Below are 14,384 nucleotides of genomic sequence, written 5' to 3' on the forward strand. Positions count from 1 at the left end.
ATAAGCAAACACCATGCCTAAATTTCTGCCAGCAGCACAAGCTCAAATTGAATGAAGGTTAATTTATGAAAAAAATCCTGTAAAGAGGAAATTCAATCTTCTGTATAAATAATCGTTATGGTCAGAACAAGCATGAATTTGATACAATTCTCATTTGTACATGTACAAGGCCAATGTACAAACAATGCATTCAAAAATTCAAGGGTGTACAAAAATAACGAACCAGCCAAGATACACATACCTTATTTGTCACACAAACTTTATAATCATCAGTTTAAAAATAGGAAACAACAATCACCCTTCTACTGGTCAATTAGCAATATTTAGTTTATGACAATGTGAATATACCTTTTGTCTAACATGCAAATTCTGAATGCTAAAAATGAAGTAAAAGCAGCTGCTTATTTGGCCATGGAACCCAAGAAAATTTGACATTTAAGGTTTTTTTTCCCCAGAGTTGTTCAAATATAATAAAAACAATTCCAGCGCAGAGCCAAATAGCCTATATAGCTCCACCATATTGCTATTCTTGAAGAACAATGGCCTCATTAAGCATTTCTGTTCTCTCAATATCTGATTATATCTGGGTAACACAATTAAAACGACAAATGCGAGATATTCCGCCAGCTCTAACAATTGCAACATACACGGTCAATACTACCCAGAAAAAGACTTAAATTAGGAATTAGCGGCAACCTCCAGCCTACCGGCTTATTGTTTAACAAATTACTACAGGATAATCCTCCATCATTCACCACGACCAACAGAGCCCAATTTCAAAAGTGGATATTATAAAATAGTCTTTGAGAGATTTACTTAACACTTACCTTCCATGACCATACACAGGGTCAATTAAAGGTTCAGCTGCATCTTCAATTTCATTTCTAATGTTTGCGATGCCCTAAAATAAAAACTTATTGTTAATAATAACTATTGTATTATTCAATAATACAAGGATTAAAATGACAGAACAATGTTACTCATATGGCTACTACACAAATAAGCCAGTGGTCCAACAGTGGGGAAAGTTAAAGTAGCAAATGGCTTCAGCTGCAATCATTTTTATAAATATTTAATACAAATTTGAATACAAAATTCAGTCAACATTCAACTATTAAATTAGGTGGAAATGGGATTCAGTTTAATTATTACCTGTAAACATTAATGTAAGGAATAATGTATTATAGTGAACTGACCTTTGTTAAAATGACAGAATAAAGAAAGAGCAGGACTCCAAACCGATTCTTCCAGGTTGAATACTGATTTAAAACTGCTTCCTTTAGCTCTGCAACATTTGCAAATGTACGCTTTCTGAAAAATTGAATTGAGAAATGTTGTAACAAAAATTCATCCTTACTGACTTGCATCATCATCTTCAAAACATTACTTCAAAACATCATCTTTAAGGCTCAAATTAAAATAGAGTAGTTAAAGGTAATAACTGGAATCTATCAGCGAATGAAAGATGCCATTTCTGCAACGTTATTTTATACAACGCGACTTGTATCTTTAAGCAAATCGTTTGCTAACCTGGGCCATCAATTTTGTAAAATCCCAGAATGGGGGGGAGAGTAGTTTAATCTGTTGTAGGAAATTCAGACTCACCTTGTAAAATACTACAGCATGGTTCATTTAAACTGATTAACTCGGCACTGATTAATTTAAACTAAAATTTAATTTTTTATAAACATGGGAAGGATTGAAAACGCACCTAGTCAATGTCAGTTCTGTAAAATAAAAAAAGTCTTCCTCATGATTACAATGACACTGCCACAATAATCATCCCCCTAGAACCACCCCCCTCCAAATTGCATCGAATGGCGCTTCCTTCGATACAAATGTGTCAACACTGCAAACTATACTTTTCATCAATATTGGAACATAGGGAGAACAAGACATTAACACAATGTCAATCCCAAGTTTAAAACAAGAGCAAAGGGCAGCCTTCAATTTAAGTAACAAAAAGCAGCTCTCGTGTCCAATATGCAAAATTGCTAAGTTAAAGAGTGTAGCATTGATCGTCTTGAGACACGTAATTTTTAAGCATTTGCAGTCTTCCTTTCGTATTAGCATCTGCTTTTATTAAAAAAGCCATTGACTCAGAGGATCGGATCCAAGAGTAGATTAGAAAGAGTTTACATTGCTTTGTCTACATACCAATTTCTGAACATCCACAGGAGTCTTTCTGCTCAGACATTGCAATGAAATGCTGAAGTGCTTATTATTTCTGAACATTGGCTTGCAAATTGCCATGGCTCCAAACTGGTGCCATTGGGCTTAATTTAATAATTTATTATAGGATCTGCTAAAATTATAGGTTGCCGCATCATGTTCCATAAAATAGAAAAGATCGAAATTCAGTCTTACTCTTGGTAAGGATTTCATTTAGTTATGCCAAAGGTATGGCTCATTCCGATAATAACACTATTTTGAAAGCATATAGGTCTGCATTTCTTGCAGATATGTGGTAAATATATATTTAATATATTTTTTAATGCACATATTTGCAAATCTTACATAAATGTAAGCATCTCATATGTCCAAGATGCAGAAACATAATATTGCACTTGGTTGCAAACAGTGTTGTCCACTCGCAAACAAAACTAAAACTAGAAGCACAACTCAAATCATTTTGCCACGAATAGAAAAACGAGTTCAAACAATTCATATCTTTTCCATGCCTCTTTTGGACAGAATGGATATTTGGCAATAGTTCAAAAGGCTTGGTAGCACATTTTCGAAACATAGCTTTAAAACTATCCATTCCAACCTCTACCCTAATTTTCTCCACTCAGGAATTTACATGTCTGAACTAATATTTTCCTTCAAACCTTCCTCAATCGTGCTATTATTGTATATACAAATATAGTTGCTCTTTAAAATAACAAGTTTGCAATATGTGCAGTTATTTGGATATCATTCTTATTTGTTCAAATTTTGTGATATTCTGAATCAAAGATGAGTTTAATTTAATTTCAGCAAGCTTTGTAAATTTTTTTTGATCAAACAATTCCAAGTCAAGCTCAATGTAATTTTACATATTTGAACACTTCAATTTTTTATAAATTTAAGTGTCTTTAATTTAATTTCCCCTGCACATTCTGCCAGGCAGAAACAAACCAAGAAGATTAAGCAAATTTGTTGCCTAAAATTCATTTCACATTGAAGAATTAGTAATTCAGCTTGCTAACCCAAAGATTACTTTTGCTGTTACACATAGGTAGGTGATCATATTTCAAATATTAGTAGGCTAATACAAATTAGTTAATCTCAGTTTGGACTGTGGTAGTGCTACAAATTATCTTTTGTGCAATGATTCCCAATTGTATTTTTGTGAATAATGACATCTACACCAACATTTATACCAACATTTACTATGCATCATGAAAGCAATTGTGCAATATGTCAGTGTGGGAGATTGCACTCCATCAAGGAGACAGCAATTTTCAGAAAAGAAAGATGATATTGAAGAAAGAATGAAGGAAAAAATATCATTTGCTAAATAACATTACAACAAAAGCATTATCAGTGCCTACTTAAGTGACCTAGTAGCAGTGAATTACTTACTGAATCAGTGTATGAAATCGCTCAGAGCCAAGCTCGTCTGCAGCCAAGGCAGCTATACACAAAACCAGACACTTTTCAGCACCACAGACAGCAATAAAACAAACAAGATTATACATTGCAAAGCTGTCACAAAGCATTCAGTGTTAAGGTTAATTTACGTAAATTGTGAGCTGTTCCTTAAGTTATTTTGAAAAGTTTTGTAATAAATTTTTTAACTGCTGAACATTTCTAGAATGAGCCTTCTTGCATTTTTAAATCATAACAAATGAAATTTCAATCACACTGATATTTGCTGGAAAACAGCTACTATGAAAAGAAAAACATTCCAATATTTAGCAAATAAAATGCGCTCAACTCAAAAACTACAAACTTATTGGCTTAAATTTATTCACAAATAAATTATCATTGTGCAGCTCATAACTATCTAATCTTGGATTTTTAAAAATCAGATGTTACTTTCCCTACATTAAGGAAACATGTCTATACTCATTGCAAATTGCATTAACTTAAGCTTTACTGGAAACTTCTGGATTGAGTGAAATTCTAATTATATTGACAGTCGAATAACAAATTAATTCCTCATTACACCTGCCCCCCAAATCCTATTTTAATTCCAGTAGTAAAACAAAGTTTCCCTTTAGAAAACACCGCACCAAATAACATTGCCAGAAAGTGGATTCCATGCCAGTAAATTTCCATTGTCGATCTTATTCCAAACTAAAAATTGCTCATCAGATTCATGCCATTTTTCAGATGTGTAAAAACATCCAACTTGCCTAACAAGCAAAGTGAAAGGTTTAATGAGGTTAGCCCAGCGCCCTCGCAATAGTGCATGTGCCGAAGCCTGATTATATTTTCTTAAAGGGTACTGTAATTAAGATCATCTTTTCCGAAAAATTAAAAGTTTGTGGTACAGATATGATTAAGCTTAATCAATTTGAAATTCATCACACCCTTCAATGAGTCAGGAAGTCCTTAGGTTTATTGACAAACGGATATTTGAAGGTGAAAACCTCTGACCTGACAAAATCTCAGTGCACTACACAGCAGTAATCCCTATCCTCCAATATGTTTTGGGATCAGGACTACTTGCGGCTTAACCCCAAGGCATTTGAAAGAGAAAATTAATCATGGAAAAGTAAACATGATTTTTGGAAATCATGTTTGATCAATTCAATGGAGTTATTTGAAATAATTTGCTTTGGTGAAATTTGGAAATACATTATGCATAGGTTTCCCAAACAGAATAGTACAATGCAGGAACAGGCTCTTTGGCTCATCATGTCTGCACCAATCATGCCACCAATCTAAACTAACCCCACCTGCCTGCACATAGTCTGTAATCTTCTATTCCTTGCCTGTTCATGTCATTGACATTTTATCTGTTTCTTTAAATTTCCCTTGCAATCAACCAGGACAATGACTACTGTGTGCAAACAATTTTTGGGTTGTAGGAAAAGGTGAAAGTACACTTTTAATATATGAAAAGTCATAATGCAATATCTCTGGCTCTGAAATCCAATGGCCACAATAATTATTTCAAAATTTGATAAAAACATTAAAATCGAGATATTGCACCATTGACGTGCAAGTAATGATATTTAATACTGAGGCTTTTATTTATTGTATCTTTCAAATTTTCATCGTGACAGCAAAGATCCTATGAGCTGATGCTAAAAGGAAATGGGGAAAAGCAAAAACAAACTAAATTGTCATTGGCATCTTTGTTCAACAATATCAAACATTGTCATTTAGCTCTTGAATGCAAAATCCAGACATTTATCTCCCTCAGTCCCTGTGGGGCAGTCCCCTGTGCTTTTCTGTAATTTCTTGCTTTCAAAGTTGTTTCCTGTCATGATACATTTCAAAATTCAAGGCACTTATTACACTGCAACAATTATACCAGGTGATTTTAATCATAATCAAGGTACAAAAACTGGATCATTATCCAGGCATCCAACAAGGCAAGCATTTGAGAATAAAGTAACACAAATCATACAAGAATGATATATCATTTCACAAGTTGACCTACTAAATTGATTAAATATGTGCACTGCACTGGCTAGAGGCCATCAACAGACATCACCTGTTTTACAATACACTCATCCAGTTTCAGTTCAGGGAGTGCTAAGCAAAATTTTATTACATGCGACAAAATCGCACTAACCTGAAAGAGGGCAGGACGACTACAGTTACATTACACGGATGCCTGAATTTCATTCTGGTAAAAAATATCCAGGGTTGTAGTCCAAATTTGATTGTTGAACAAAGTACAGAACTTTCTCAAGTCCGCTTTCAACAATTAAGATTACAAAATAATATTTTCTATTACTTACCTCAAGTCCCTATACTTTCCTATCATTAGAAAAAGAAAGAACATTTTCCTGACACCTTGAACTCATCCAGTTTGCAATGCAACTTAAGTAACATAATTTACAAAATCTGGGCCAAGTGCATTTGTATAAAAGATTTACATTTCAAAATTTTAGATGGTTATATACATTAAAAATAATGAATGATTCTAATTTTAATTTTAAAATTGTCAACATGCACACTACACACGTTAGACAAGCAAAAAGCAAAATTGTTTCTTCAAGAAATGTGAATATTCACCATGATATATAATTATTTATCCAAAAAGGTGGTTTCTTACAGAGCTGTTCCTCTTCAGTCCCTTGACTGGACTCTGGGTGATTTTCAGAAATACTGGCATGTTCTTCTGATGCTTTTCCTCTTGCCCACATTACCAAACAGAATGGGCTGGAGTTATTTATTCTCACAGTTTCTAGAATCTCACTCAGAGTAAGGCAGAAAAGATGCTTAAGCTCTTCTTCTGAAAATGATAGAAATTTAAAACCTGTATTTATATCATACATAATCAGCTATACATTGACAAAACCAAGATAATTACATAATGATGAACTGAACAAACAGCAATGATGCAGAGCATTTGAACTGACTCAGCAATACTACCTTCATCTCTCTGACAGAAGGTTGACATCAAGCATTAATCTTGGATGGAATGATTAAAAAATATTATTTGTATATAGTTCCCACCAATGGGATAAGATTAATGGCCAAATTATGAAGCCTTAAACAAATTGGAGGAACAGCACCTCATATTTTGCTTGGGTAGCTTACAAACCAGTGGTATGAACATTGAATTCTCTAATTTTAAGTAATTTCTATTTTCGCTTGCCTCCCCTTCGCCTCCTTCCTCCACCGTTAGACATTTTACCAGTTCCACAGTTCTGCATTGTTTCTCTCTTGAGGCCACACCTTCCTTAGCCAACAAGGGGCCTATCAGGCACCGCCCTGACCGCAATCGTTTGTGGCCAACCCTGATTGGTCCTGGACTTTTCTCACCTCCAGCTCTTCAACCTAGCCCACCCCCTACTTTCAGTCTGAAGAAGGGTCCCAACCCAAAACGTCACCCATCCTTTTTCACCAGAGATGCTACCTGACTCAAGTGAGACAGAGATTCACTTGCACCTCCTCCAACCTCATCTACTGTATCTGTTGTTCTTGGTGTGGACTCATTGGTAGTATATCAGTGAGACCAAGTGCAGAATTGCCAATCGTTTTCCCTGAACACTACGCTCAGTCTGCCTTGGCCGACACAATCTCCCAATTGCCAAACATTTCAACTACCCTTCCCATTCTTTCTGTCCTAGGTCTCCTCCACACGCAAAGTGGAGGAACATCACCTCATATTCTGTTTGGGTAGATTACAACCCTGTGGTAGGATGGTTGATTTCTCTAATTTCAAGTAACCCCCGCATCCCCCCTCTCTCTGCCCCTACTCCACCGTAATTGTCCTGCCAATTCCACAGTTCGCATCCATATATCCCTTCGTTATCACCTCTTCCATAGTTAACAATGGACCATTGCAGGCTGCACCTTTCCTTGGTCATCGGTGCCAGCTCTGATTTGTTCTGAACCGTTTCATACCTCTGGTTCCCCCCGGCTCTCCGTCTGTAGGGTTTTGACCAGAAACCTCATCTAATCTAGCATTTTGTCTATCTTCGGTGTAAACCAGCACCTGCAGTTCCTTCATACAATACAATACATCTTTATTGTCATTGTACCCAGGGGTACAACGAGATTGGGAATGCGCCTCCCATACGATGCAATAGTTTAATTAATTTAGACAACAGCAACCCAACGAAACAATTGTAACAGTTTTATAAATAATATTCATGCTACCTGGCCCACTGAGTTACTACAGCAATTTGTGTCTATCTTACATATATTGTTAGCAGAAGGATATGCTAGTCAGACAATTAATAATTGGATTTTTAAAACTTACATCCCAATTTCCATCATTTATATGGCACATCAGGGGTGTGATAAAATCTTATCAATTTGCCTGGATGAGTGCATGAGCAACAATACTCAGAAAGCTTGACACTATCCAGCACAAAATAGCTGCATTACCAGTTTCCCCATCAAACACCCTAAACCACCAGTTGTAGCGTGCACCACCTTGAAGTACACTGCAGTTACTCATCCAGGTTATTCAGAGCACTTCAGTGGTCCACAACCTCTAGCATCATTTTCTCTTGGGATACACAGGAACCAGTCCTTTTTATAATAAATCTGGTGGCTTTGTAATATTTACTCATAAATCCTGTTTTTTTTCTATAAAGTGAATTTGAATTCTCAGACTGCAGCAATATAATTCTACCTATTTTTTGTTCATGTATCTGGATTTTTAATCCAGTGATTTCACCATTATACTGGCAAGTATCCAAAAAAAGACTAATGTACAAAAGGATACTTACAACTTCAGGAAATTTCATCATTAAAAAAATAAATAATTTGATAGTTTGCTGGTTGTTGCGCAGGACATTTTCCCTGCTTTGTCAGAATTAGATGTTTCAGAAATCAGTGTCATTCAACAAAGTCCAAGAGCAGGTTTGAAAATGACCTGTTTCATTATAAATCATGTTAAGCCTGAAATCACATTTCAGTTGTGAAGCACACCACTTATTTTCTCTCTCTTGATCCAGTACAATTCAAGTATGTTCAGCGATATCTGTATTTTTAAAAATCAGTTAATGGCCAAGAAATGGAGATCAATTTGAAAAATATTTATATTACAATCACCTCAAAGTATGTAAAATTCAACCAGTGTGAGCAAATTCATCTCATGGGAAAACATAGTAAACTAAGATCTACAAATTTGAATAATGCAGATTGGGCAAATTGATATGTTAAGACAAGATACCTGTACAACTTCGCCAATTTTGTTTCTCTGAATGAAACAGGAAATTCTTTAAAAGATAAGCCTGAAAACAAAAACAATGAAATCATGCTAAATACAAAGTGAATGAAGTATGTGCCATCAAGAAAAATGAACCTATGAAAATCACGCAACATGTTTATCAGCAAAATTAGCCATTATTTTTCCTTTTGTACTCCAATCTTGACATCGCAAAATCTCTATTAATTATATTAACCAGAAATCTTAATTTGCTTTTTCTCTCCTCAGATCCAGTAAGTTTCTAGCATGTTCAGCAATTTCTGTATTAAAAAATTCTGTTAATGGCCATTAAAAACGCAAATAAGCAGTTACATTTATACAATCTAACAATTAAAAAAATTCTGAATAAAGATGAAATTTCAAACCCATCCTTCCTGCAACCCAATCCAATTAATGAGGATTCTGATTAGCAAATAAACTAATTTAAATACTTCGAAGTTAGAGATCAAGGATCCAGAATAACAATTTTTCCAAAAGAAACAATGAATAATGGAGGCTTGGGCTACGATAAAATAATATAGAACTGTCCCTTCTTCACAACACGGGAACGGGCTCTCTGGCCCATCATGTTCACGCCAATAAAGATGGCAATTTGAACTAATCCCGCCTGCCTGCACATGGTCTATACTTCACCATCCCTGGATGTTCAAGTGCTTGTCAAAATGCCTCTTAAGTGCTGCTGTAATAGTTGCTTCTCCCAACTCCCCAGGCAGCACATTCCAGGCATTTACCATTGTAAAAAAAAAACTTGCCTTGCAAATCTCCTTTAAACTGCTCCCCCCTCACCTTACGTCTACACTTGATAGTATTTGACATTTCCAACCAAGGAAATAAATCTCAATATCCAGTATCTATGTACCTCTCATAATTTTATATTTCTTTAGGTCATCCCTCAGTATCCGTTGCCACAGAAAAAAACAATACAAACGTGGCCAACCTCTCCTTATAGCTGATAATCTCTAATCCAGGCAACATTCTGGTTAACCTCCTCTGCAACCACACCAAAATTTCCACATCCTTCCTGTCGTGCAGCAACCAGAACTTCACAGAATTCAACAAATGTGGTCCAAATAAAAATGTGGTAAAGTGTTAAGCACCTCACTTACCAACTTTTATACCCAAAGGTAGACACAAAATACTGGAGTAACTCAGTGGGTCAGGCAGCATCTCTGGAGAAAAGGAATGGGTGACCCGAAACATCATGTGCGGCACGGTAGCGCAGCGGTAGAGTTGCTGCTTTACAGCGAATGCAGCACCGGAGACTCAGGTTCGATCCTGACTACGGGTGCTGCACTGTAAGGAGTTTGTACGTTCTCCCCGTGACCTGCGTGGGTTTTCTCCGAGATCTTCGGTTTCCTCCCACACTCCAAAGACGTACAGGTATGTAGGTTAATTGGCTGGGTAAATGTAAAAATTGTCCCTAGTGAGTGTAGGATAGTGTTAATGTACGGGGATCACTGGGCGGCACGGACTTGGAGGGCCGTAAAGGCCTGTTTCCAGCTGTATATATATGATATGATATGATATCACCCATTCCTTCTCTCCAGAGATGCTGCTTGACCCACTGAGTTACTCCAGCATTTTGTGTCTACATTCGATTTAAACCAGCATCTGCAGTTTTTTCCTACACAACTTTTGTACCCAATGCCGTGACCAATAAAAGTGTGCCTAAAATCCTTCCTTACCACCCTGTCTATGTGTTGTCACATTGCAAGCTATGGACTTGTGTGGAAAAATTAACATTGTTAAATGGTAATGCATATTTGATTTATTGATTAAAAATGACACATTACTCCATTAGTCAGGCCATAATGCCTTAACGACAACTAATGATTGTTAAAATTTAAACTGAGGGTCATAGGAAACCTACTAGAAAATCCTCACAAGCAATACCCAAAATGGCTTAGAAGCGTGAACATGTGTGTCCATTTATATATTCCATGTAAGTAAATTTGCAACATAACAATGAAGAGCTACAAACTGCTATTTGACGCATTATACCTGAACAGGTGCAATCACTGCACAGGGGCCACCTTCAAACTGTTCCAAAGCCGTGGCTTCTGATTGACTTAAAACAAAGCCTACAAGGAAAATATTGAAAATGGTTAAAAAGACTTGCAATGAACCAAACTGTCCCCAATAAAGAGGAGTTGACATTTCAGAATCTAAAGAATTTATGACACAGGACTATTTAGCCCATTACGTCCATGGAAATGACAAAAATGATGCCCAGTATAACCTTATCTTCCAGCATGTTGATCCATACAAAACAGGCCATGGCTGGTGTACTTTAAAAATGAAGATTTCTGCCATAACACCATTTCAGGCAGCTAGTTCCAGACCCCGACCATGAATGGAAAACAAAGTTTCCTCATTGCTTCTAATCCTGCATAAATCTATGCCAGATCTTTTAAACACCCAACCACCCGCTGCTCACCACTTCAAGAAAGGGCATCATAATTATTCTATAAAGGTCCCTAGACCTCAATTTAGTCTTACCTCGGCCTCCTGAATTTTAAGGAAAGAATTGCGCTGTTCGATTTTTCCCTCAGCTAATTATTCTTCCCATCCTGGCAACATCTCAACATCTTTCTTGTAATTTAGCCTTGCGAAGTCTTTGCAGTACCGAAGCTTAGGTCAACGTCACTGTTCTAATATTCTGTGTCTTGACTAATAATGGATGATATCCCATATGCCTTTTCAAAGATTTTATTGGCTTTTTCTGATGCCTTCAAGGATCTGTGGAAACATACACTGCCCCCACTGTTCCTCCAAACCTTTTCAGCATCTATATACTAAAACTCTTGTTTGTTTGTTGGGGGGAGGAGAGGAGGGGGGGGAGGAGAGGAGGGGGGGGAGTGGATGAGGAGAGGGTGCTGCACCAATGCAGGAGAAGTTTGGGCCCAACGGGTCCACTTAGTTTGGTCTACACATAAATCTTTTGATGTCTTATAATAATGATACAACACCATATATTCTGGTACAACTGGCTTGATTATGGAACAAAATGAAAACTGCTGGGAGAACTAAGTGGTTGAGTTGCATCTGTTGATGTAAAAGGATGATTGATGTTTTGAAACTACTCAAAACGTTAACCATTCCTTTGTCTCCACAGATACAGCTCAATGCACTAAATTATTCGGGCAGTTTATTTTTTGGCTCCAGATTCCAACATCTGCAGTTCGTTGCCTTGTTTATAGGTTGGACCAATGTATAGATTGGTCATGTCAAAGAGCAGTGTTGCAAAAGCACTCGAGTTTTAGTATTACTAAAAAAAGCAAGGTCCGTTACATGAACACAGGAACAGACCAATAAACTAAAGTTTAACAAAATTAACCTAGCATCTTTACTGCAAGGAAAGCACACAAATGAACATATCCTTTAAGTCATAAATGTCAGTGTTGCAGCACAGAAACAGGCCCACAGGCTATCAGGTTAATGGCAACATTTTTGCCCAACCACAGTAATCCATTGCTTGTATACCTATTGCAGGATAATCACCACTTTAAGGTATCTTGAAAACACAACCTAAATATTTCCCAAAACACTCCAGACACAACATGCTGTACTTGGCATAAAGACCAGGAGGAGTCATTATTCTGCTTTTAAAAAAAATCATAAGATATAACAAGAGATGCAATATCTGGAATAGGGTTGGAACACTCCATCTACTGGTTCAGAAAGGACACAGCGTCCTACGATCTTCATCAGTTTGAAGGGTCCTAACCAGAAATGTCACTTATCTATGTTCTCCAAAGATGCTGCATTACTCCGGCACATTGTGTCTTTTTGTGTAAACAGCATCTGTAGCTCCTTGTTCCCATATCTACTGCTCAGGGTGGTCTACCAAAAACGTTCATTCTGATTCTCTTTCCACATATGCTGCCTGACCTGCTGAATGTTTCCAGCATTTTTCTCTCTATTACTGACCCGTAGATGGCTGCTGCCGACAGTATAGTTGAAACTACACACTCAGAAGGCAGGGTGTAGGAAGGACAACAGGGGTGCAGAGGTTTATTCACAAAATGCTGGAGTAACTCAGCAGGTCAGGCAGCATCTCGGGAGAGAAGGAATGGGTGACGTTTCGGGTCGAGACCCTTCTTCAGAGGTGCAGAGGTGTTGGAAAAGGGACAATGAACAGCAGTCGACAGTCGAATAATCGACGTGAGCCCAGACCCCACGGGGGAAAGGAAGGCGTGGGGAGGATTGAAGAGTTGAGTATAGGAGCAAAGAGGTCCTTCTGCAGTTGTACAGGGCCCTAGTGAGACTGCACCTGGAGTACTGTGTACAGTTTTGGTCTCCAAATTTGAGGAAGGATATTCTTGCTATTGAGGGCGTGCAACGTAGGTTTACTAGGTTAATTCCCGGAATGGCGGGACTATCATATGTTGAAAGACTGGAACGACTAGGCTTGTATACACTGGAATTTAGAAGGATGAGAGGAGATCTTATCGAAACGTATAAGATTATTAAGGGGTTGGACACGTTAGAGGCAGGAAACATGTTCCCAATGTTGGGGGAGTCCAGAACAAGGGGCCACAGTTTCAGAATAAGGGGTAGGCCATTTAGAACTGAGATGAGGAAAAACTTTTTCAGTCAGAGAGTTGTGAATCTGTGGAATTCTCTGCCTCAGAAGGCAGTGGAGGCCAATTCTCTGAATACATTCAAGAGAGAGCTGGATAGAGCTCTTAAGGATAGCGGAGTCGGGGGTATGGGGAGAAGGCAGGAACGGGGTATTGATTGAGAATGATCAGCCATGATCACATTGAATGGCGGTGCTGGCTCGAAGGGCAGAATGGCCTACTCCTATTGTCTAAGATAAGACACAAAATGTTTGGAGTAACAGCGGGTCAGGCAGCATCCCTGGGAAGGGGGACTGGCGAGGTTGGGGGGGTCGAGACCCTTCTTCAGACCCGCTGCGCTGCGGGAGTGGGGATTGAATGTCGGGCTGAGCCTGCAGTGGACGCGGAAGGGCTGGTTGGGAGGGAGGGAGGCGCCCTCTGGCCTTGGCCTCCGCCCGCCCGCCGGCCAGCCGGCCAGCCGGGGTGGGACCGCTCGCTACCTTGGGTCCATCTGCGGAAGACGGAGTCGGAGAGCGATCCGCTCGGGCGCCTCCCCCACACCAGCTCGGCCAGCTCCACGTTGTACATGTCACAGCCGGAGCCGCCTGCTGCTGCTGCTGCCGCTGCTGCCGGCGCCGGGCCGCGCCAAGCCCGCCGTGCCTGGTGCCCTCTCACCCGGCCCAGTCCGGTCCCCTGTACCCGCCGCCGCTGCCCCTTCACTCGGGCGCCGCCAGCATCTCAGCAGCGTCGCCACATCCCGGAACCTCCGCTCAGCGGCACCGGAAGCGGCGCCCGCGCATGCGCCGCTCAGATCACGTGACCGCGGGACGCTGCGCCCGGGCGGCCAATCAGCGCCGGGGTGAAAAGGTGTTGGGGGGGGGGGGGACCGTGACCGTTCACAGACTCCTTGAGACCACAGTGTCTCACTCTGGGACCAGTCACAGATCCCCTGTGTCTCACTCTGGGACCAGTCACAGATCCCCTGTGTC

General features: G+C 39.1%; 1 protein-coding gene across 4 annotated transcripts in view; it reads right to left on the minus strand.

Moving 5' to 3' along the window:
* Window positions 1–14,171, minus strand: part of mindy3 (MINDY lysine 48 deubiquitinase 3) — a 90,605-nt gene extending 76,434 nt beyond the window's left edge. Inside the window, exons 1-7 of one of the 4 annotated variants that reach the window (XM_078417179.1) lie at window positions 13,896–14,171; window positions 10,835–10,914; window positions 8,798–8,858; window positions 6,221–6,400; window positions 3,568–3,619; window positions 1,197–1,311; window positions 828–901 (exon numbers count right to left, since the gene is read on the minus strand). In XM_078417179.1, coding sequence (XP_078273305.1) covers window positions 828–901; window positions 1,197–1,311; window positions 3,568–3,619; window positions 6,221–6,400; window positions 8,798–8,858; window positions 10,835–10,914; window positions 13,896–13,983 — 650 coding nt within the window. In that variant the 5' untranslated portion in view covers window positions 13,984–14,171. Of the gene's footprint in view, window positions 1–827; window positions 902–1,196; window positions 1,312–3,567; window positions 3,639–6,180; window positions 6,425–8,797; window positions 8,859–10,834; window positions 10,915–13,895 lie in introns of those variants that run through there. The other 3 variants (XM_078417168.1, XM_078417188.1, XM_078417197.1) reach the window with 3 other exon arrangements.
* Between the last annotated feature and the right edge of the window lie 213 nt (window positions 14,172–14,384).

Source organism: Rhinoraja longicauda, chromosome 2 (genome assembly GCF_053455715.1).
Source record: "Rhinoraja longicauda isolate Sanriku21f chromosome 2, sRhiLon1.1, whole genome shotgun sequence".
NCBI classification, from domain to species: Eukaryota; Metazoa; Chordata; class Chondrichthyes; order Rajiformes; family Arhynchobatidae; genus Rhinoraja; species Rhinoraja longicauda.